The 25577-nt window shown below is 40.6% G+C and overlaps 1 protein-coding gene across 6 annotated transcripts in view; it reads left to right on the top strand.

Moving 5' to 3' along the window:
• FGD4 (FYVE, RhoGEF and PH domain containing 4) overlaps positions 1-25577 on the top strand; it is a 160056-nt gene that overhangs the window by 92302 nt on the left and 42177 nt on the right. For 3 of the 6 annotated variants that reach the window (XM_070756430.1, XM_070756432.1, XM_070756431.1), the window contains exons 2-3: positions 538-699; positions 20869-21049. In XM_070756430.1, the coding sequence (XP_070612531.1) occupies positions 538-699; positions 20869-21049 (343 nt within the window). The remainder of the gene's footprint in view (positions 1-537; positions 700-20868; positions 21050-25577) is intronic. The other 3 variants (XM_070756433.1, XM_070756434.1, XM_070756435.1) reach the window with 1 other exon arrangement.

Raw genomic sequence — 25577 nt, 5'->3', positions numbered from 1 at the left:
TTCCAGCAGATGTGGTTGGTCAATCCACAGTAACTGAATTTATACATGCCTGGGATAAACATATATCGATCCTAAAATAAAATACAGGAAATAGTAGAAGGGCAGACTAGATGGACCACAAGATCTTTTTCTGCCATCAATCTTCTATGTTTCTACTTTTATTTTTGACATGGTATCAAAATAATATGGATTACTGGGATTTGGAGGGTATAACTGATAACTGTACTAATATTGTATTAATGTCATAAATTCATAAGTGGATAAACTTACTTCTGCTAAACTTACTTCTGCGAGTCCCTGGAGAGGGGTGACATAGAAATCAAATAAATAATTAAATCAATCAATCAATCAATCAATCAATCAATCTGTATTTTTGCTCTTTGCTGAATGTTTAGGCAAAAGAGAATTGCACTGGATGGTGATAATGATGGACATTTTTCTGTGGACATCCCTGAATAGAATATTTAGTTTATGCAATGTATCAGGAAGATGGTTTTTATACTCAACGATGTTTACATCGGCCTTTTCTATTTACAGGGGGCAGTAGCTGTCCAAAGATCTTAGTCACTCCAACCTACTCTTTAAACAGTACAGTACGGTTCTACAAGCCAACTATCTGCAATGAAGTGGTTCAAGAAGTAAATGGAAACGATCCAGTTAAGAATTCTCTGTGGCCAGCTTCAAACTACAAGCCACAAGGTAAGTAGCATCTCGAATGTATACCTGGCTTTGACTTCAGGAGCCTGTGTCAGCTCCTTGAATTAATGATACAGTACAAGTTGCACCAATAAAACTACTGGCTTGCTTGAAGGAACGAAGTGGTAGCCAGGAATTGTGGCATTGCGAGCAGACTAGATTGAAAATATGAGAGATAAGTATAGTCTAGTGGTTAAGGTCCAGCCAATGAAGCAGTGGAAGTGATGTGCCGGTGCCTGGAGGATGTTGGGGCCTGGATGAGTGTCAACAAACTCAGGCTCAACCCAGACAAGACAGAGTGGCTGTGGATCTTACCTCCCAAGGACAATTCCATCTATCCGTCCATTACCCTGGCGGGAGAATCACTGGCCCCCTCAGAGAAGGTTCGCAACTTGGGCATCCTCCTCAACCCACAGCTCACATTAGAGAAACATCTTTCAGCTGTGGTGAGGGGGGCATTTGCCCAGGTTCGCCTTGTGCACCAGTTGCGACCCTACTTGGACCGGGAGTCACTGCTCACAGTCACTCATGCCCTCATCACCTCGAAACCCGACTACTGTAACACTCTCTACATGGGGCTACCTTTGAAAAAACTTCAGATCGTGCAGAATGCAGCTGCGAGAGCAATCATGGGCTTTCCCAAATATGCCCATGTTACACCAACACTCCGCAGTCTGCATTGGTTGCCGATCAGTTTCTGATCACAATTCAAAGTGTTGGTTATGACCTATAAAGCCCTTCATGGCACCAGACCAGATTATCTCAGGGACCACCTTCTGCTGCACGAATCCCAGCGACCAGTTAGGTCCCACAGAGTGGATCTTCTCCGGGTCCCGTCAACTAAAGAATGTTGCTTGGTGGGACCCAGGGGAAGAGCCTTCTCTGTGGCGGCCCCGGCCCTCTGGAACCAACTCCCCCCAGAGATTAGAATTGCCCCCACCCTCCTTGCCTTTCGCAAGCTGCTTAAAACCCACCTCTTCCCCCTAGGCCTTTACAATTCTATGCATGGTATGTATGTATGTATGCTTGGTTTTTTATATTAATGGTTTTTTAAAAAATTGTTTCTAACATCAGACTACTATTGTACACTGCTTTATTGTTGTTGTTAGCCGCCCCGAGTCTCCGGAAAGGGGCGGCATACAAATCCAATAAATAAATAAATAAATAAGGTGCCAGGAAAGAAACCAGGAGTCTGCGAGTTCTATTCCCTTCTGAGTAATGGATGACTTTGGCCAGTGATGGCTAACCTTTTTGGCACTGAGTGCCGAAACTGGACTGCGAGCATCCCATAAGTTTGGCATCACGTACCTTGGCCCAGTCACTTTCTTTAGTGCAACTCCACCTCACAGGGAAGTTGTGGGGAAAATAGAAGGAAGAAGTATTGTGAGCGTTTGCCACCTTTTATTATTTATAAAAATAGTAAAAAAATGGGATAATAAATAAATAATGTCATTTTAATGTCAGATTATTTTATTTAGCAGCTCAATTATTATTTTTTTCTGACTGCAGCAATTCTATACTGCAAATCGGATTCTACAGTTCTTTCTAAGAAATTGAGATAGAAATATTGAGTTTGGGGGGAAATTATTATTATTATTAATCTGATTTGTAGGCTGTCCTGGGAATAATTTCCTAGATGCTTCCTAAATTAACTCAATCTGTATAGTCTGGAGGACAGAAGGAAAAGAGGGGGGACATAATCGAAACATTTAAATATGTTAAAGGGTTAAATAAGGTCCAGGAGGGAAGTGTTTTTAATAGGAAAGTGAACACAAGAACAAGGGGACACAATCTGAAGTTAGGTGGGGGAAAGATCAGAAGCAACATGAGAAAATATTATTTTACTGAAAGAGTAGTAGATCCTTGGAACAAACTTCCAGCAGATGTGGTTGGTAAATCCACAGTAACTGAATTTAAATATGCCTGGGATAAACATATATCCATTATAAGATAAAATACAGGAAATAGTATAAGGGCAGACTAGATGGACCATGAGGTCTTTTTCTGCTGTCAGTCTTTTATGTTTCTATGATGATTAAATTGTTAACTTTAGGTCATTGAGACAATTTCAAATATAAGCACTCATTGCAAATATAAGTACAGTGTCCTGATTTCCTTGGAAAAAACCTTATAATGTATATACTGTATAGAGGTCCATTTTAATGTATTTATTATGATCCATCTTAATAGACTGCTAATAATAAGGTGGTGCAGGTGCTATGACCAAGATGTTGCTTCTGTGCATGCAGGGAAGAAAACAACTCACTGAAATCTTGTGCATATGTGTGTCGGCTCACAAGATTTTGCTTCCTGTACATGTGCAAAAGCAACATCTCATCAGATGCACATGCGTGCATGCCATAGACATGGAGCTGCGTGCAATTAGCCATACCAGTAGGAACCCACTACTGTGTGACTCTTTTACTTGGTCCTTTTCCTGCTTAAAGAGAAAGCGGCATAAAGATCGCATGCCATGTTTCTGGAATTGTTTCCACCCATTTTAACCAGAAGGGGCCCAAAGAGATGCCTGTATATTCTCTGTGTATAATTTCCTGTTACATCTCTTTGGGTTTCACTGTCTGTTTGTGTTGTGTTGGCGTGTGTGGTGCTTGTGCATTGGAAGGCATAGGATGGAATGGGTGTGATTGGAATAGAACAGAGCTTTGTGGATCAGCAGGGGAGAGGGAGGGGGGATGGTTCAGTGTGAGTGGCCGGTGTATACGCGCATGGTCCTATTTGCATGAGCTGAGTGCTCACATGCCTGTCATTCCCACAGATGGAGCATCCATGCAAATGTTCTCCTGCTGCTCGCGCAAGTGGGGATGTGCATGCTTGCCTGCCATTTCCATGGCTCTGTTGCAAACGTTCCGAGGTTGGGAACCCCTGCCAGCATTTTGAGCAAGTGCTTATCTTACAGGGATTTTATTGGGAGGATTATTTACTTACTTACTTACTTACTTACTTACTTACTTACTTACTTACTTACTTACTTACTTACTTACTTACTTACTGGATTTGTATGCCACCCCTCTCCACAGACTCGGGGCGGCTAACAACAATGGTAAAACAACATGTAACAATCCAATTTAATAAAACAACTAAAAACCCTTATTATAAACAACCAAACATACACACAAACATACCATACATAACTTGCAATGGCCTAGGGGAAGGACAAAGGTGGGTCTTGAGTAATTTGCGAAAGACAAGGAGGGTGGGGGCCGTTCTAATCTCTGGGGGGAGTTGGTTCCAGAGGGCCAGGGCCACCACAGAGAAGGCTGTTCCCCTGGGGCCCGCCAAACGACATTGTTTGGTTGACAGGACCCGGAGAAGGCCAACTCTGTGGGACCTTATCGGCCACTGGGATTCATGCGGTGGAAGGCGGTTCCGGATGTATTCTGGCCCAATGCCATGTAGGGCTTTAAAGGTCATTACCAACACTTTGAATTGTGACCGGAAACCGCCTCAACTTCTTCTAACACGAATCTTTTCATAATCTTTATTTTATTCATTTATCAAATTGATACACCGCCCATCTCCTAAATGTCCAGTTTACAATTAAAAGCTACACAGCCTTTAAAAGAGACATAGATAAAAATGAAGTTAAAATGGGAATAAAAAGTTCCTCAATTGTCCCATAACCTGTCCCATGCTATATGGGGCTTTAAAAGTAGTAATCAACACCATGAATTGGACCTGGAAGTAAACTGGCACCCAATACACTTCAGGTAACAAGTATTATATATGCAACCAAAGATTAGCCTAATATTGCCACATTCTATAGCAATAGCATTTAGACATATATACCGCTTCATTGTGCTTTTACAGCCCTCTCTAAGTGGTTTACAGAATCAGCATTCTGCCCCCAACAATTTGGGTCCTCATTTTACCCACCTTGGAAGGATGGAAGGCTCAGTCAACCTTCAGCTGGTGGTGAGATTTGAACTGCTGAACTACAGCTAGCAATTAGCTGAAGTAGCCTGCAGTGCTGCACTCCAACCACTGTGCCACCCCGGCACTTAGCACCTGAATATGGAATTCTTCAAAGATAGCCCCATGTAGAATACATTGCAATAACATACAGTACTACCTCAATGGTATTGTTCAGAACTATCAGTAGAACTCATGTGTATGAGTTAATCCTGAAACATTTCTACCTGTGGTAGCTGTTCTCATTTTCATATTGTTGGCTGACCTGAGAAGCTAAGCAGAGGGAGACATAACATTTGGATGAGAGACCAACAGGAAATCCCAGGGATGGAGGCTAGACAGGGAAGTTGAAAGAACTTTTCAGAAGAAGAAACCACTTCCATGTTATTGGCCAAAAACATACATGGTTATGTCAATGCACTACAATCATCTGGAGTTGACCTGAGGTCAAAGAAGACTTTGACTCTACTCATTGGTCTTAGTGGATCAGACATGTTGCATTATTGCTGTTTAGCGTGAGAACAAAAAATTGTGTTCCCAGTGGGCACTGTCACCACAATGGCATCTGTTTATTGCATTAAAGTTTGAATACTGTTGTTCTGTGTTAATATATTCCTCAGTTTCAGCACAACTAATTAGAAGGACACAGCACTGATCAGCACATTTTTTCCAGGTCATGTAAACAGAGGGGTTTTTTAAATTAATGATCAGATAGTTATCAAAATATGTAATTCCCTTGATTCCAAAATTTCTCCATGGTGGAGAAATTAGCAAGAGAATCAGCAGCAAATGGAACAGAAACTATAGAATGGAGAAATTCTCCCAGATATCCTTACATACTTCTCACACTTCTCCCAGTGTTCCTTTTCATCTCTTATTTTATAACATAAAATTATTGGATTATAAACAGCTGGTTTTCCTCAGTCTTGTCATGGAACATTTTTATAGTTTAGAGAGGACAATTTGGAAAGGATGTCTAGGTTTTCTTGTCTTGATTTGTAGCATATTTATTCCTCAATCATACTTTGATTTTCTCCTGGTGCTCTGGCATATCACTGTTCTAGTTGAGCCTAACATTTCCATGTATCTTTAGATAAACTGAAGAAATCCTTCCTTAATTTTGAGTCTTCATCATATAGCTCATTAAGTTTGTTATGCATCTTGATTGCTATAAAATATTATTTGCTGGTCAAGTCTGCAGAGCGGTTATATTCCATTCAAACATGGACTCATATTGTTCAGCTAGCCCTTGAAGTTCTCCTTGTCTTCTGTTACTTGTAAAAGTCAGAAGTGGCTTTGTTTTATTAAGTAAATTTTGTTAACTAAATAACATAATATCCAGAGCAAGCATTGGGTTTGAACTGCAGTAGTTATAAAAGATGCTAAACTCTTATTATGGCACAGTGTAATAACCGATTTTAAGCAGAAATAAAAATAATTATTTAGCTTTGGTTTGTTGAATGTCATAAGTAATTTTGAAGAACAGAGCTAATATCATGGAACTTAGTTTCTAACTCTTGTTATCTTCACTGCTCTTTTCTGAATCTCTTTTAATTTTTTTCTCTAAATCCTTCCCACGTCTTGTGCCCATATGTGAACATAACAGTGTAGGTGGGGATATAGCAAATGCAGAAAAAAAGACTATATTTTTCCAATGTTTTGCAAATTATCTTTCTATTAATTTTGTTTATGTTGATATTGCATATTAGTTGATCTTTAATATGAGGGTCAGTTTTACAATGAGTCTTCGGAGAGGGGCGGCATACAAATCTAATAAATAAATAAATAAGATGGTATATAGTTATGTGTTTATTGTAGTATAATAAATAGAAGGCATCTGAGTTCAAAATACTATCTGTGGCATAGACCATCTAATGCAGGGGTCTCCATACTTGGCAACTTTAAGACTTGTGGACTTCAACTCCCAGAATTCTCCAGCCAGCATAGACCTCTAACGACTCCTGTCCGATTCATCCAGTGAGTGAATTCATTCCAACCATTCTCTGCTAAGGATTGCTATTAGTGCCATAGTCCTACAGGGGGATGAATTAATTATTTCAAGTTTCTCTTGATGTCATGAGGGTACAATATTGCACTGAGCAATCTTATCTGCATCTTAGCTTGCTATCATAGCTCTCATAGCATCACATGGTCCTAATAGAATAGGGGTATCAAACTTGTGGTCCGTGGGCTTGATTGCGCCACCCATGCCCAGTTTAGCAAAGGGAGAAAAAAGTTGTGATACATCACGTGATACTGCTGTGACACCAACGATTTGATACCTCTACAATAGAGCATCTCTGGAAATGTTCTTGGTCCAAAACAATGATTCATAGGGTGGTGTGGTAGTCAGCGCATAGATGCTTATCTTCTGAACTTGTTTCATTCCAATACAAGGCAGTGATTAATGGATAGAGAGTGAACTTTACTGGCTGAATAATTTTGAACACTTAACCTCAAATCTTTACATTTATGCTAGGTAGGGATAAACCTTGGTTCTTGATTTTAATTCAGAATTATGTTTGCTTCTCTTATCATTTATTGGAATATTTTGCTTTATCCCTTCTTGGAGCTTTGAAGGTGAATTGTTTTTATTACAAACTGTAAGGCATTGATCTGTTGATGACCATTCTCCTGTGCCGTTGGTTTTAGTTGGCTGCAGTTATTTTAAAAATGGATAAAAGAATATAATAAAGCTATGTATGATACTGTAAAAGCATTTTAGATCTTTTCCTACTGTGGTATAATCATAGAATTTAGGTTGCTTACGTGTGATTCAATACGATAGTGATAGAATAGGCTAGAAATATTAATATGATTCAACAGATTTATGATTTATGTTCTTATTACAATATGATGCTTTGGATAATTAATTAAGCACATGAATTTCAAAATTAAATGGATAAATATGACAAATTATTCCAGAATCTGTTTTTTTAGACTAGATTCAGAATTTAGCATTTACTATAGCTGTAAATAAAACATAATAAAGTGATAGTTTGAATAACTATGGTTCTAAGTAAAAGAAACCTCTTTTGTATCTGTTATGGATTACAGGACAAATTTATGTATATCGGATAACTTACACAGTAGCTATATATTTTCTGGAAATGGAAACAAATGTATGAAGTTGTTTCAACTGAGATTAAATTTGATAGAATAGCAATACAGATATACATTGTATAACTGCATTATAGCAAAAAGTATAATTATGGTTAGTCACAGAGTTATCTAGATGTTTACTCTGGATTTCATATTTTTATCCACCTATTGAGTCCTTCCCATGATCTGAGATAGGCAGATGTTGTTCTTTGATGGTGTTAAAGGTATTGTCCTTGGATGTAAGCTGTTCCAAGTACAGCTGCCTTTTGGAATTGATTGATGGTGATTTTGTTAATACTGCTGGTGTTCGTGTGGTGCTCCAAATCGTTTGGGATTTTACCCAAAGCCCCTATTGCTAGGTGGTACTATATTTTGCTTTGTTTTGCCACAGTCTTTCTACTTCCATTTGCATGTCTTACTATACAGTGGTACCTCGAGATACGAGTTTAATTCGTTCCGGACCTGGGCTCTTAAGTCGAGCAGCTCTTATCTCGAACGACTTTTCCCCATAGGAATTAATGTAAATAATTTTAATTGGTTCCAGCCCTCAAAAAACTCACAAAGTTAGTCTAAATTATGCAGAAAGACATGTTTTTAATGAAGAAATGTACATGTACATATAAATGAATAATGAAGTTTCTTTCACTTAACTTGTAAACTTTCTTAAACTTTTAAATTTACATATGTTCAACTTCTCTGCCACCCAATCCTGTAGGACAGAGGTTCCCCAACCCTTTTTGCACCAGGGACCGGCTTTAAGCGATCAAGAGAGGAATGGGTGAATGAATGGACGGAGGGTGGGAAGGAAGGAAGGAAAGAAAGAGGGAAGGGACAGGAACAGAGGAAGGAAGCAAGGAAACTTATGAAAGGGGAGAGTAAGAGAGGAATGAGTGAAGGGAGGGAGGGAAGAAGGTGGGAAGGAGAAAGAAAAGAAGAAATAGAGGAAGGGAAGGTAAAAGAGAGAAAGAAAAAGAGCAAGAAAGAAAGCTGCAAGCACCCCCCCGAGCCCCCCAGGCCGGCTGCAACCTTTTAAAACACGCGCGCCGCTTCGCAGCTGTCTCCTGAAGCCGAACGCGGAAGTTAGCGTTTGGCTTCAGGAGACAGCACCTTGGCGCTTGTATCTCGAATTTGGGCTTGTAAGTAGAACAAAAATATCTCTCCCCTCCCAGCTCTTATCTCGAGTTGCTCTTAAGTAGAGCAGCTCTTATGTCGGGGTTCCACTGTATTGTGATTTTCACTAGTTCTTTCTCTTCTCTCTCCAGGAACTGCAGTATGCACGATCCAAACCTTTTTTGTTTTTTTTTAATCCATAGTTGTTAAGTCTGGGATATTATTTGTTTGTTTGTTTGTTTGTTTATTTATTTATTTATTTATTTATTAGATTTCTATGCCGCCCGTCTCACAGCAACTCAGGGCGGCGTACAATATTATAAATACAATAATACATAAAAGAAATCTAATTTACTTTAAAAGACTGATACAGATTACTAAAAGTGTTAAAACCCCATATATGGTACCTCTACCTAAGAACGCCTCTACTTAAGAACTTTTCTAGATAAGAACCAGGTGTTAAAGATTTTTTTTGCCTCTTCTTAAGATCCATTTTTTACTTAAGAACCCAAGCCTGGAAAAATTTCCCAGGCCTGGTCAGTTTCCTGCCATTCCCCCTGGGTTTCTCCCTCTGGCGCAGTATACGGGAGGCAGCCTCTTATTGGGTGTATGGGAGGTGCGTGCTCCTCCTCGCTGCCTGAGTCCCTCTTATTTTTTAAGCCTTAAAGTTTTGGATTTTTAAAAATTCCCCTCACTTCACGTTCTTCCTTCGGCAGCGGCTGTCCTCCTCCTCCTCCTCTTCTTCTTTCTCCTTCTCCTCCTCCCACCCAAATCCCGAGCTTTTCTTTCCTTCCTAATGGGTTTGCATGCATTATTTGCTTTTACATTGATTCCTATGGGAAAAATAGCTTCTACTTACAAACATTTCTACTTAAGAACCTGGTCACGGAATGAATTAAGTTCTTAAGTAGAGGTACCGCTGTACTTGTTTGTTTGATTGCTAAAGTCCCAGAGCAACTTAGCTTCTTCATTTTTTTTATTTGTCTATTTTGTGATCAGATCAGTTCTTGCTTGCAGGCAAATAAATTTACAAATAACCCAATGCATCATTGTTGCTTTTTTCTCATGCCGTTGTTTGTAGTCAGCCTGTATGATCTTGCAGCCGCTAACCAGGCAGTACACATTTTGTTCATTTTCTTTGCAGAGGAGACATTTACTGTCATTTCAATTCTGGCTGTATATGCATTTGTTCTTAATGTTTGGCCTTGTGCAGCCAGAATTATTATTTTTAATTATTTATTTATTATTTATTTTGTCCAATATACAATGATGGGTTTTAGTGGGTATATATCTATATACACATAGTAAAATACATGATGAAGGTTATAGAGGAGATACTCATAGTAAAATATATCTAAGAAATAATAGAAAAGAAGGTATAGTAATAGAACATATCAATGAAAGAATAGAAGAAGAGATATAGGAATAGAAGAAAGGTATAGGAGATGTAGGAGAGCAATAGGACAGGGGACGGAAGGCACTCTAGTGCACTTGTACTCGCCCTTTACTGACCTCTTAGGAATCTGGATAGGTCCACCATAGATAATCTAAGGGTAAAGTGTTGGGGGTTTGGGGATGACACTATGGAGTCCGGTAATGAGTTCCACGCTTCGACAACTCGGTTACTGAAGTCATATTTTTTACAGTCAAGTTTCGAGCAGTTAATATTAAGTTTAAATCAGTTGTGTGCTCTTGTGTTGTTGTGGTTGAAGCTGAAGTAGTCGCCGACAGGCAGAACGTTGCAGCATATGATCTTGTGGGCAATACTTAGATCTTGTTTAAGGCGTTTTAGTTCTAAATTTTCTAGGCCCAGGATTGAAAGTCTAGTCTCGTAGGGTATTCTATTTCGAGTGGAGGAGTGAAGGGCTCTTCTGGTGAAGTATCTTTGGACATTTTCAAGGGTGTTAATGTCTGAGATGCGATATGGGTTCCAAACAGATGAGCTGTATTCGAGGATGGGTCTGGCAAACGTTTTGTAAGCTCTGGTAAGTAGTGTGAGATTGCCAGAGCAGAAGCTACGTAGGATTAGGTTTACAACTCTTGAAGCCTTCTTGGCTATATTGTTGCAGTGGGCTTTGGCACTTAAATCTTTTGTTATTAGTATACCAAGGTCTTTAACCGAGTGGGGATTATCTATGATAATTTGATTATTCAGTTCGTATTTGGAGTTCAGATTCTTCTTCCCAATGTGTAGGACAGAGCATTTGCTAGTTGAGATTTGGAGTTGCCATTAGTTTATATTTTTCTTCTGCTTTCCTGTTCTCAGCCTTGGCCAAGCCTTGTTACCTACTTTGGTGCTTAAAAAACAATGTACTGGCCATATAATACTTTGCCTTGCCATGTTTCATTTGGCCTTTCTTGTAGGCTAGTTTAGTCTCTACACACTCTTCAGTAAACCTTCCTGGTATACTAGCTTCACTGAGTCTACTTCAATGTCCTTCATATATTATTTCAATGCCCTTTTTATCACGATTATTAACAGAACACTTTCCCTGGTGTACGGAATTATTGTGCACTCAGAGATCTGTCTTGAAAGATGTCTGTCTTTAATGAAGTGGAAAATATTCAAAGTCTGTTTTTGCTGCTTCTGATTTGTATGCTGGCAGCCAGCAGTAGTCTCTGACCTGGTTTTCAACAATGCTATTTGGTGCTTCCTTGCTTATTGCAAAATTGCTTTAATTCAGGCAGCCCCTAATCATCTGGAGTGACATTTTGGGTAACGTGGAAGAGTGGGGGTAGGGAGATGGAAAATGTTTTTCAGTATGCCTCAGCTTAGTTCAAGGCCTTTGCGTTCAACTTAAAATATACTGTATATATGTTCTGTCGGGCTCTCTGGTAGACTCCTCCCGAAAATTCACAGATACAAATTTCAGACACACACACGTTTGAAAATTCAAAACAATGTTCTTTATAATGAAAATTCACTTAAACTAAGCCCTCTTTTTGTATAACAAAGAGCACTCGTCTCCAAACAAACTGGTAATTGGTACAAGTCCCTTATCAGTTCTGTGATACTTAGCTTGCAGCTGTGAGGCAATTCACAGTCCTTCTTCTTTCACAAAGTGAAACACACTTTGCTCTGGTTTAGTTTCAAAGCGGGGAAAAATCAGCACACAAAAGGTCAAAGTCAGCAAACTAGGCACGAAACACAGCGATCAGATAATCCTCCACAATGGCCAAACCCACAGGCTGCTATTTATAGCAGCCTCACTAATTACCACAGCCCCACCCAACCACAGGTGACCTCATTTTCTTTGATAATAATCTCTCAGTTGTTGCTGCCTATGCATCGCTCTCCGCATGGGTGGCTGTATCATTAACTCTTGTTCTGAATCCAAGGAGGAGCTAGATAATTGATCTCCTTCTGAGCTGTCTGCCACACTCTCCTCCTCCCTGTCACTCATGTCTTCTTGGTCAGAGGAGCCTTCATCAGCAGATTCCACCGGGAGCAAAACAGGCCTGCAGCATGTGGATGTCTCCCCCACATCCACAGTCCTTTGGGCAGGAGCTGGGCCAGAGGTAACCACAACATATATATAATTAATAATTACTGTGTTGGCATACCTGGTAACTGGCTGAATATCATAACTAAGAAACTTGCTGGGAACACTCCTGGTGCATTTAGCCTGTGCTAAAAAAAACATTTAATCAAAATTCTAGAACATATTGCATGTACGTAGTGATTATAGATCAGTGATGGCGAACCTATGGGAGGGGTGCCACCGGTGGCACACGGAGCCATATCTGTTGGCACGCAAGCCATTGCCCTAGCTCAGCTCTAATGTGCATGTGTGTGCCGGCCAGCTGATTTTTAGCTCGCACAAAGGCTGTGGGAGGGCGTTTTTGGCTTCCAGGGAGTCTCCGGGGATGGGGGAGGTTGTTTTTATCCTCTCCCAGCTCCAGGGAAGCCTTTGGAGCCTGGGAAGGGCGAAAAATGAGCCTACTGGGCCCATCAGAAGTTAGGAAACAGGCCTTTTCCAGCTTCCAGAGGGCCTCTGGGGGGTGGGGGAAAATTGTTTTTGCCCTCCCCAGGCATTTAATTATGGGTGTGGGCACTGGGCCATGCGTGATAGCGCACGTCCACACTCTTTTGGCACCGGAAGGGAAAAAAGTTTCACCATCACTGTTATAGATCATCCTCGACTTAGGACCACAGTTGAGCCCAAAATTTTTGTTGCTAAGTGAAAAATTTGTTAAGTGAATTTTGCCCCATTTTACAACTTTTCTTGCCACTTTTGTTAAATGAATCATTGCAGTCGTTAAGCGAGTCACACAGATATTAAAGTGAATCTGACTTTCCCACTAACTTTGTTGGTCAAAAGGTCGCAGAAAGTGACCACATAACTCCGGGACACTGTAATCGTCATAAATATGAACCACTTGTTAAGCGCCTGGATTTTGATCACATGACCATGGGGATGTTACAGTGGTCATAAGTGTAAACGTAGGTCATAAGTCACTTTTTCCATAACGTTTCGTAACTTTGAACAGTCCCTAATTGACCTGTTGTGAATCGAGGACTACCTGCACTGTTAAGTACAGGAAATATAGGACACTAATGGTTGATTTGCACTGAGCTAACAGATACTATTTCTTTATTGTCCCCGGTTATTTCCAAACAAAATGCTGGTGCAGTTAAGTATGCAGTGAGACATCAGTAGGAACACATGTGAGCTGTGTTTTTCCTGATAATTAATTATTGGAGTTCTGTCACTTTATTCTAAATCATACTCTCTAACCAGGAAGACTGAATTTTGATCTCACCTGATGCCTAAGAGGTCAGTAAGTGCACCAGCATGCCTACCGTCCCTGTCCTAATGTTTCCCTCTTATTAGTCTATCTCATGTATATAAACCACGTTATATTTTTTTGTTGAATTTGAAAATTAAGGGAGACTAGGATAGATCTATTTCGGCCTTGTTCTGGCCTTATCAGCTAGCCATACCCTTATTGGGACTTGAACTTGCAGCCTTTTGCCTTGTAAGGCAGAGAATTAACCTCTAGGCTACAGTATCCAATCCCTTCAGCTCTGTACCAGGGAAGGGTTACATATTTTTTGTGTCGAATCACCCTGGTATATTGAAGGAGCATCACAACTTCCTTTTTGCCTCTTGACCCAACCCAGGGCCATTTCCAAGGCAGTTAATTTATTCATAGCCAACAAACTATACTCTCTATGTGTCACATGTTTTTGCTGAATTTGAAAATTAAGGGAGACTAGGATAGATCTATTTTGTTATACATTTATGTATGCTACCAATATGTACTTGACAAAATAAAATAAATAAAAACTAAGACACATTAGAAGAAGGGAACATCACAGCTGGGCTCCACTTAGAGTAGGTGGTACTTGTTCCGTGTTATTTGAGAAACACTGGTCCTCCCAAACTGGCAGTTTTCTTTCCTCTCACCATCATTATACTTTCTGGCACAGCAATCTGGTTGCAAGGCTACGTGTTTCTTGGCAAGGAAGCGAAACTTTAAACATGTACTACTTTTTCCACTTATTCAGCCTGGTACTTCTGGCGTTTCTTATGGAAAGAGGCAGCTGTCTGATATTTGCCTTATGATTTTAAAGACGATCGTTAATTCGTTTAAGCTGCTTCCTCCTCCTCAGTGCTTTCCTTTTGCCTTGCAAATTGATCTCAGTTTCTCCCCTTCCCTTCGGAAGATTTATCATTCCTGTGAGTGGCATAGTCAGTTTTTCAACCATCGTCTGTTGTTCGTTGATCTAGATCAGTGACCACCAACCTTTCAGGCACCAGGGACTGGTTCCGTGGAGAGGGTTTTTTCTGCGGAACGGAGGGGGCATGGTTTTGCATGCTGCCTTCATCCCGCGGATGGGGCTTTGTTTGGTTACGCAGTGTTCTGTCTGGGTCCCCCCAGACGCCAGCACCAACCCAAAAGAGTATCCAGACACACTGGTAAAAAGCAAAGGCAGTTTATATAATTCAAAGCAAACACAGGTAACAAAAACTGTTCTTACAGACAGGAACACGATGAAGCTTCACAGAGGTTTCACGAAGGCCAGGCAATAAAACAGGATTCTTGCTGGCAAAAATAACGCTGGAGATAATAAAACCCACGCCTCCCCCAAGTCTTCCAGACTTCTAGGCCACAAGCCAAGATCAGAGACGCCAAGAATCGAAGCAAGGTCACAGGACTCCTAGTTGATAACTCTCCACAAGACTGTAAGGGCGGGCCTGCCTTTTCAACCCTGCTGAGGAGAACCACACCTAAACCCAGCTGTTGCCAATTCAGGGATGGAAATACCTTTCTAATTGGCCCCGTCTTTGAGCTGCACGTCGCTGCTTCATGTCTATTATAGCCTGTGCGTCTTCATCCAATGAATCCAGGCTACTAGCTGGGGAGAGCCCCCCCCTGGGGGTCTCAGGCTGCTCTCCCTCCTCCTCTTCCTGACGTTCCTCTCCTCCGTCTGCTTGGTCCTCCCCCTCCTGTTCACTGTCCTCCTCCTCTGGGCATGGATCCGGCAGAGATCCAGCCGGTCCCTGAGGAGCCTCAGGCTGAATCACAACACGTGGAGAGTGTTTTTTCTGCGGAACGGAGGGCGCGTGGTTTTGCATGCTGCCTTCATCCCGCGGATGGGGCTTCGCTTAGTTACTTAGCCTGGTTAAGTGCTGATCCATGGACAAAGGTTTGGGGAGGGGCTGGTCTAGATCTCCCAGTCTGTTGTAGAGAAAAATTTAGATTTTTTTAAAGATATTTTTCTTTTGGCCAGGTGTGATTGGACACACAAGGAATTTGTCTTTGGTGCATGTGCTCTCAGTGTACATAAAAGAAAATATACATTTGTCAAGAATCATGAGGTGCAGCACTTAATGATTGTCATAGGCAGTGATGGGCTCCTATGGGAACGATCAGGAATGCAGTTCCGGTAGCAAATTTTGGAGCTCCACCCCAGAACACCCAATTTGCACTGAAAGATGTTGAAACAAAATGCATAAGCCATGCCCACGGTGGTAGTAAAAATTTTGGTAGCCCATCACTGGTCATAGGGTACAAATTAGCAATGAGAAAACAACCAATATTAATAAAAATCTTAAAGATACAAGTAACAAGTTACAGTCATAAGTGGGAGGAGATAGGTGATAAGAATGATGAGAAAATATATATATTACAAGGCAAAATAGTGCTATCCTAGTCTCCCTTAATTTAAAAAAAAATTAAGCAAAAACATGTGACACATACAGAATATAGTTTGTCAACTATGAAGAAATAAACTGCCTTGAAATGGCCCTGGATTGGGCCTAGAGGCAAAAAGGAACTGTGACGCTCCTTCAATATACCAGGGTGATCCGACAGAAAAAACATATAGCCCCTCCCTGGGTACAAAGCTGAAGGGATCAGATCCTGTGACCTAGAGGTTAATTCTCTGCATTACAAGGCAGAAGCTACTGGATCAAGGGTATGGCTAGCTGATGAGGCCAGAACAAGGCTGAAATAGTGCTATCCTAGTCTCCCTTAATTTAAAAAAATACCGAACACAGGAGACCTGAGCTGCCTTCCCTCTATAAATATATATTATATATTATATATTATATATTGTATATTGTATATTATATATTATATACTGTATTATATACTGTATTATATACTGTATTATATATTATATATTATATATTATATATTATATATTATATATTATATATTATATATTATATATTATATATTAATTATATATTATATATTATATATTAATTATATATATATTACAGTCACATGACTACTAAGCAACCAGTTGTAAGTAAAGGACTCCCTGTATGGTCATTTGTTATGGCACTTCCAATAAAAATAAGGTCATTGTGAAAATTGCCCTCCCAGTTATGATCCCATCATTTTTGTTGGGAAGCACCCAACTTGGCAGCAGAATGGGACTTCTTGCTGTGTTGCCAACTTGCTGCGGTAAACGCGACACAGCCAAGTTATGATGGCCAGCTTGCCACAGGACAATTCAACCATTTGATTTGATTATTTAAAATAATTTAAAATATTCTAAGTTTTGTCTTTCACATTTCATTTTGCCCCTCCTTTAATACCCTTTCTTTAATTATTCTATTCCACCATTTTAACAGATTAACAGAGTTGGAAGGGACCTTGTAGGTCATCTAGTCCAACCCCCTGCCCAAGCAGGAAACCCTACACCAGTAATGGCAAACCTTTTTTTGCTCGGATGCCAAAAGGGTGTACACAAGCACAATGGCAGAGGGGTTCGTGCCCACCCCCATAATGTAATGACCTCCCCTCATTTATGCACACACAAAACCCCTTTCCGCGCACTGGCCTCACGTTTCTGAACTTCCGGTTGACCTGTTCGGCCATTTTTCACCATGCACAGGCTCCAGAAGGCTGTGGATGGTGTAAAACAGCCCAATTGGTAAAAACAGCTCCCCCCACCCTCCAGAAGGCCAAAAATCAACTGTCCAGTGCATGCAAGCACACTGGTGTTGACATAGGGCAAAGTCTCGCATGTCCTCAGATATGACTCCACATGTCACCTGTAGCACCCATCACTGCCCTACACCATTTCAGACAGATAAAAGTTCAGTCTCTTCTTGAAAACTTCTAGTGATGAACCTCCCACAAGTTCTGAAGGCAATTTCTCTTCCATTGGTTGAATGTTCTCCCTGTCAGAAAATTTCTAATTTCTAGGATGAATTTTTCCTTGATCAGTTTCCATCCATTATTCCTTGTCTGGCCTTTAGGTGATTTTGAAAAAAAAATGACCCATCTCCTCTCTGTGGCAACCCCTCAAATGATATGATAGTAGTATACAAATATAAGGGGAAGAGCCTTCTCTGTGGCGGCCCCAGCCCTCTGGAACCTACTCCCCCCAGAGATTAGAACTGCCCCCACCCTCCTTGCCTTTCGTAAACAACTTAAAACCCACCTCTGCTGCCAGGCATGGGGGAATTGAGATCCTCTTTCCCCCTAGGCCTTTACAATTCTATGCATGGTATGTATGTATGTATGTTTGGTTTTTATATTAATAGATTTTTAATCATCAATACCAAATTACCATTGTACACTGTTTTTATTGTCGCTGTTAGCCGCCCCGAGTCTTTGGAGAGGGGCGGCATACAAATCCAATAAATAAATAAATAAATAAATATTTGAGGGGTTGCCACAGAGAGGAAGGGGTCACACTAATTTCCAGGGCACTAGGAGCAATGGATGGAAACTGACCAAGGAGAGATTCAACCAGGAAATAAGGAAGATAAGATAATTGGAAATTGTTTAGAAAGCAGAGTATGACTCAGGCCAGTTCCTAATAACAAGTCAGCATTACTGTAGTAATAATGTCATCGAATTTACAAATAGGATATTTTAAAAGCATTGTTAAACTAGTAACTTTTTACATTAATTTGAAGATTTATGTTGTGAGCCACCCCAAGTCTTCGGAGAGGGGCGGCATACAAATTTAATAAATTATTATTATTATTATTATTATTATTATTATTATTATTATTATTAAATTAAGAACTTTCTGACAGTGAGAGCAATCAACCAATGGATCCGCCTGCCAGCGGAGGTTGTGAACACCCATCACTTGACACATTCAAAAGAAAATTGGACTGCCATCTGGCTGGGGTAGTGTAGGGTTTCCAGCTTGAGCAAGGGGTTGGACTTGATGACCTGCAAGGTCCCTTTCAACTCTAATAATAAGTAAAATAATAAATAAATAAATATTGGAACACTGCTGTTTGTCTACCCTGGTCTTTCTCTTCACTGGACTAGCCATGCCGAATACCTCTTGATATTAGTGTAACTCTTGTCCCATGGTGAATTGTTCAACTGTGAATTGGCCATAGTGAGTTGTAGCAACTTATGCTAGAATTACCTAGGGAGGAGGGAACAAACATGAAGATAGCCTGGAGTCACTGCACCATCATGAAAGGGCTACAGGACTGATCCCCTCTCTCCCCTCCTCCTCCAGACAGGCATGTATACAAATTATCTATTTGTTCCCAAGATAAGGCTTCCAGTCTGAGAACATTTCTGCATTAACAGACCGAACATAATAAAGTAGTTAACTTGAACTTCTGTATGTGCTGAGTCTGAGAGTTTCCTTGCTTTTTCTTCTCTGAGTTTATTACAGAAGAGGATCAGTTGAAATGCTGCTGTGATTTTGTTGTTGCAATTGATTTTACTCTGTTTTACTTTGCATCCTGGAATAATTGATTTATAAATCTCTATGCATTTCTGGTTGTGTGGGGCAGATTTGTTGGCTTTAGTTTGAGACAACTTCATGTGTTAGAATGATCAAGTACTGCAGCAATGGCCCCCAGCTGAATTAAAGTTCTTAATCTTTCTTGATGGCATCGGGGTAGTAGTAGTAGCTACCGGCACCACCTTTGTTAGCATCTTTTCTATAGTTGTAATCTGCCTAACTATATGGAAACTGCAACTTTTGGAGATCCATTTGGCTGGTAGCCCTGACATCTACAGCCCTTCACCACACCTGAGAAATCTCATAAATTGATTTGGAGCTACTCCATTCTCATTAAATGTTGGATTGATAAAGAATATTTAACCTGCAATTGTTCCCTAATGTTTAAAAGCAAGTTTAAAAGCTTGCTCACATATTCTGTAATTTTTACTTAATGTGGCATCATAGGTACTGAACACGGAAGTTCGGCAAAAGTTCGGGTTCGGGAGGCCGCCGAGAAGCCCTGCCGCCCGGCTGTCACCTTTTAAAACAGCCGGGGGGCTTCTCGGAGGCCTCCCGAACGCCAAACCCAGAAGTTCGGGTTTGGCATTCGGGTTCAGGAGGCTGCTGGGAAGCCCCCCGGCTGTTTTAGAAGGTGACAGCCGGGCTGCGGGGCTTCCCAGCAGCCTCCCGAACCCGAACCTTTGCTGAACTTCCGGGTTCAGGGTTCGGGAGGCTGCTGGGAAGCCCCACCGCCAAGCTGTCACCTTTTAAAACAGCCGGGGGGCTTCTCGGCGGCCTCCCGAATACTGAACCCGGAAGTTTGGGTTTGGCGTTCGGCATTCGGGAGGCTGCTGGGAAGCCCCCCGGCTGTTTCAAAAGGTGACAGCCGGGCGGCGGCGTTTTTTTGTGGGGGTTTTTGTTGTTGCACGGATTAATTGACTTTACATTGTTTCCTATGGGAAACAATGTTTCATCTTACGAACTTTTCATCTTACGAACCTCCCCCGGAAACCATTAAGTTCGTAAGACGAGGTATTACTGTATCTCAGAATTGATAAGGGACTTGTACAAATTACCAGTTTGTTTGGAGATGAGTGCTCTTTGCAATACAAAAAGAGTGCTTAGTTTATTTGAATTTTTGGTATAAAGAACATTGTTTTGAATTTTCAAACGTGTGTGTGTGTCTGAAATTTGTATCTGTGAATTTTCAGGAGGATTCTACCAGAGAGCTCGACAGAACACTTCTCTACTGAAGTGTTCTTTCTATGAATGAATAAATCTACCTTTGGGTAATCCAAGAAACATCCTTCAGCAGGTCATAATATTGACTGATATAATGTTAATTTCTAAATTATTGGAACATCAGTTATGAATCGCTAGTAATGAAAAAATTGCCTTGAATATTTCTTTAAATGAGCTCCTGGCACTCTGACTTGAAGAATGTTAGTGTGGTACTTCAAAAGCTTTTGAGGCCGAAGAAGACAAGTTTTAAAGCAGGGTTGAAATTCAGCAGGTTCTGAAAGATTCTAGAGAAATGTTAGCGGAAATTTTGAGTAGTTCGGAGAACCCGTAAATACCACCTCTCACTGGCCCCAGAGTGGGGTGGGAATGGAAATTTTACAATATCCTTCCCCCAAGAGTGCAGAGCGAACAGGGATTTTGCAGTATCCTTCCCCTGGAGTGGGGTGGGAATGGCAAATTTGCAGTATCCTTCCCCTGGCGTGCCCACCAAGCCACCCCCACAGAATTTGTAGGGGGGGGGAATGAATTTTACCCCTGTTTTAAAGTCCCCGCTTTGAATAGCACTAGTATGTGAAATTCCTACGAATATGAAAAGTAGTGTTGCTTTTTCTTTGCAGTGCCTCCAAAGCCATTACATCTGCAGAATTCACAGTCATCCATTACCCACCAAACCCCTAAGTCTAAAGCTTTGTATACCACGAAGCCAAGAATGGAGGAAATTACACCTATCTCTTCTTGTGTCTCGAAAGAAAAACCTAGTAAAGTGTCTGATCTCATCAGTCATTTTGAAGGAGGCAGGTAAACACATTTCATTTTATTCAAAGGTTGCAGATTGAAATGAGCATATGTGATGATAATAAATGAAGAGGAAGAACGTGTTCCATTTTCATGGCGAGTACAGACAGTTGCTATGGTTGATTTATTCAATTGCACAACTTGAATGATGATGCATTATTGATTGGACCGGATCAATTTTAGCCGGAAATGAAAACCAATATTTATCACGAGACACAGGAATGTGTGTGCTTACATACAATGATCAGAACTTAAGCAGAGGAAATAACTAATCTCTTTTTAAAGCTGCCTTCAGCAGGGATTAATTTTAGGCAGTGAGACATGAAGAGTGAGCAAATGTAAGAAATAGAGAAGATTGCCCAAATGCTTTCTTTTTATAACCGCCTACATTTCCTCTCTTACTCATTATCACATCTCTCCCCTTCAATGTGCAGCAGGCTGGGACAGATTTCATTTGGATAGAAATCTGAATTAATTGCTATTAGTAGACTTATGCAATGAGAATGCGGGTCATACGGGGACCCAGAATTCTCATGATTTCTAGCCTGGGCTTAGATCGACAGAAAGATAGCAAAGATAGCAAAAAGATGAAAAGCTTAGTCAATTTTAGTAATGTTTACTAATATTAGTATAATATTGCTGCAAATTTTCCTCTGTTACCATTTTCAGTCTAGGGCAAAGCCATGAGTATTCATTTAATAATAATAATAATAATAATAATAATAATAATAATAATAATAATAATAATAATTTATTGGATTTGTATGCCGCCCCTCTCCGCAGACTCAGGGCGGCTAACAACAATAATAAACACAACATGTACAATCCAATAATAAAAAACAACTAAAAACCCCTATTATAAAACCAAACATACACACAAACATACCATGCAGAACTTGTAATGGCCTAGGGGGAAGAGCTATCTCTACTCCCCCATGCCTGGCGGTATAAATGAGTCTTGAGTAGTTTACGAAAGACAGGGAGGGTGGGGGCAGTTCTAATCTCCGGGAGGAGTTGGTTCCAGAGGACAGGGGCTGCCACAGAGAAGGCTCTTCCCCTGGGGCCCGCCAAATGACATTGTTTAGTCGACGGGACCCGGAGAAGGCCAACTCTGTGGGACCTGATCGGTTGCTGGGATTCGTGCGGTAGCAGCCGGTTCCGGAGGTAATCTGGTCCAATGCCATGAAGGGCTTTAAAGGTCATTACCAACACTTTGAATTGTGACCGGAAACTGATCGGCAGCCAATGCAAGCCACGGAGTGTTGAAGAAACGTGGGCGAATCTTGGAAGCCCCACCATGGCTCTTGTGGCTGCGTTCTGCACGATCTGAAGTTTCTGAACACTTTTCAGAGGTAGCCCCATGTAGAGAGCGTTGCAGTAATTGAACCTCGAGGTGATGAGGGCATGAGTGACTGTGAGCAATGACTCCCTGTCCAAATAGAACTTTAGCTTTTGTTTAAGGTTTTAGAATTTTTTGTCCTTTATTTTTTCAAGAGTTCTTGTCCATTTTAAACATCAAGGTAATGCACGTAGTCCTCAACTTACAACCACAATTGAGTTCAACATTTACGTTGCCAAGTGAGGAATTCGCTAAGTGAATTTTGCCCCATTTTATGACTTTTCGTGACACATTTGTTAAGCGAATCACTACAGTTGTTAAATTAGTAACATTGTGGTTAAGTGAATCTGACTTCCCCATTGACTTTGCTTGTCAGAAGATCATCAAAGAGGGTCACATGACCCCAGGATACAGCAGTGGTCATAGGTATGAGTCAGTTGCCAAGCATCCAAATACAAATCAGCCGGGGTGAGCCGGGGTGGCGCAGCAGGTAGAGTGCAGTACTGCAGGCCACTAAAGCTGACTGTAGATCTGAAGGGCAGTGGTTCAAATCTCATCACCGGCTCAAGGTTGTCTCAGCCTTCCATCCTTCCGAGGTGGGTAAAATGAGGACCCGGATTGTGGGGGCAACATGCCGGCTCTGTTAAAAAGTGCTATTGTTAACATGTTGTAAGCCGCCCTGAGTCTAAGGAGAAGGGCAGCATAAAAATCAAATCAAATCAAATCAATCAATCAATCAATCAATCAATCAAATGATCAGGGGACCCTGTAATGTTCATAAGTGTGAAAAATGTCGTAAGTCACTTTTTTCAATGTCGTTGTGTCTTCGAATGGTCACTAAATGAACTATTATAAATCAGGGACCAACTGTATTTCTTGTTTGGATCCCACCCATTTGCTCTTTTAAGATTTCCATCCTAACAGGTTTCTAACATCTCTCATAAGTCATGATTACATTGTTCCTCTTACTCGTTCTGAAGTATAATTTTTTTCTTGTGTTGAATTCAGGAAAAAGGATCTGGTCATAATGAGATTCTTACTTCAGAAAGCATATTTAATATGCTTAAATATGTTGAGGTGCCCATGCCACATCCACCCTAGCCACACATACCTGGCTACCCAAGATCAACACACATTCGTGATGTGGCCCTTAATTTAATCGAGTTTGACACCCGATTTATAATATTTAGGCTTAAAACATATCAGGACAATGAATATAATGTTGGCACCATCTAAATGTATTGGGTTATAATACATCCAAATGTATTGGGTTATAATACATATAATATATATATATACAGTACCAGATTTCCATTTACAGTCTTTCTTCGTTCCTTTCCAAGCTTAGACGGCTTACCTGTGTCTTTTCTAAGGAGAAACATCCTCTTGATAGCAGTCCAAGAAGAAATTGGATAGAAATCTTTCTCTGAATGAGATAAGTCTGGAGAAGAATAGGTGGTTTCAATAGATTCTACAGAGATAATTTACTAATACCAGATGGCATTTGTACTGATGTGACTTTCTTGATAAGCTAAAAGTGGACAAAGTCTTGGTAGCAGATGGCCCAGCTGCTTCATATAATAATAATAATAATAATAATAATAATAATAATAATAACAACAACAACAACAACAACAACAACAATAACAACAACAACAACAATAACAACAACAATAACAACAACAACAATAACAACAACAATAATAATACAGAGTTGGAAGGGACCTTGGAGGTCTTCTAATCCAACCCCCTGCTTAGGCCGGAAACCCTACACTACTTCAGACAGATAGTTATCCAATATCTTCTTAAAAACTTTCAGTGTTGGAGCATTGACAACGTCTGGAGGCAAGCTGTTCCACTGATTAATTATTCTAACTGTCAGGACATTTCTCCTTAGTTCTAAGTTACTTTTCTCCTTGTTTAGTTTTCACCCATTGCTTCTTGTTTTACCCTCAAGTGCTTTGGAGAATAGTTTGACTCCTTCTTCTTTGTGGGAACCCCCAAGATATTGGAACACTGCTATCACTGCTATCTCCTCTAGTCCTTCTTTTCATTAAATTAGACATGCTGAGTTCCTGCAACCATTCTTCATATGTTTTAGCCTCCTGTCCCCTAATCATCTTTGTTGCTTTTCTCTGCACTCTTTCTAGAATCTCAACATCCTTTTTACATCGTGGCGACCAAAACTGTATTCCACGTGTGGCCTTACCAAGGCATTATAAAGTGGTATTAATACTTTGTGTGATCTTGATTCTATCCCTCTGTTAAGGCAGTCTAGGTGTTAGCTTTTTTGGCATACTGGCTCATGTTTAGATGGCTCATGTTTAGCTGGTTGTCCACTAGGACTCCAAGATCCCTCTCACAGTTACTACTGTTGAGCAATGTACCACATATACTGTACCTGTGCATATTGTTTTTCTTGCTTAAATGTAGAACCTTACTTTTTTCACCATTGGATTTAATTTTGTTAGATAGCTGTTAGCTGTTGTTCGATGTAATATCCTGCTTCTTCTTGACTGAAGAATTTTGCTGCTTATACTATCTAGATTTAGCATCTCTCTTATCCAAACTTACAGTTTCCAACTTATATCGAAAGACATAATATAGGTCCAATAGTTGTAACCTATTTAAACATTTTTATAGGGAGTTCATCGTATGCATTGAATGATAAAACATTAGACATCTCTACATAAATCTTCCGGGGCTTCCATGTTGGTTAGCTTCGTTCCAGAACAAAAATGTGTTGTCTTTTCATTTTAGAATTTCCCCCCTTGGTTTGTGGGTCTTATCTGCTGAGTGACGTAAGATGCAGGTGACTGGGAAATAGAAGATAAGGAGTCCTCATGCAAATGAGCGGGCAGTTGCAGTTTAACCATTTTTAATAAAGGTAATAAAAGGGCACCTTTGCAATAGGGAGTTGGGGATGATTGAACTCCATTAAATATTTGGAGTTTAATGAAGTAAATTAGTCCAGCTGTTGGGTTCCATAAAAATTATCCTAGGGCACGGGTGTCAAACTCAAGGCCTGGGGACGAGATTCGGCCCATGGAGTGCTTAGATCTGGCCCTCGGGGCCACCGTAGAAACAGCAAAGGACCAGCTTGTAGTGCCTGTGCCAGCAAAAATGGAACCCCAGAGCTCCATTTTCACTGGCAGAGGATTGCATGAAGCCATGGCAGTTGAAAATGGAGTT

This window comes from Erythrolamprus reginae, chromosome 6, assembly GCF_031021105.1.
Source record: "Erythrolamprus reginae isolate rEryReg1 chromosome 6, rEryReg1.hap1, whole genome shotgun sequence".
NCBI classification, from domain to species: Eukaryota; Metazoa; Chordata; class Lepidosauria; order Squamata; family Dipsadidae; genus Erythrolamprus; species Erythrolamprus reginae.
This window is presented reverse-complemented; position numbering and strand designations above follow the sequence as displayed.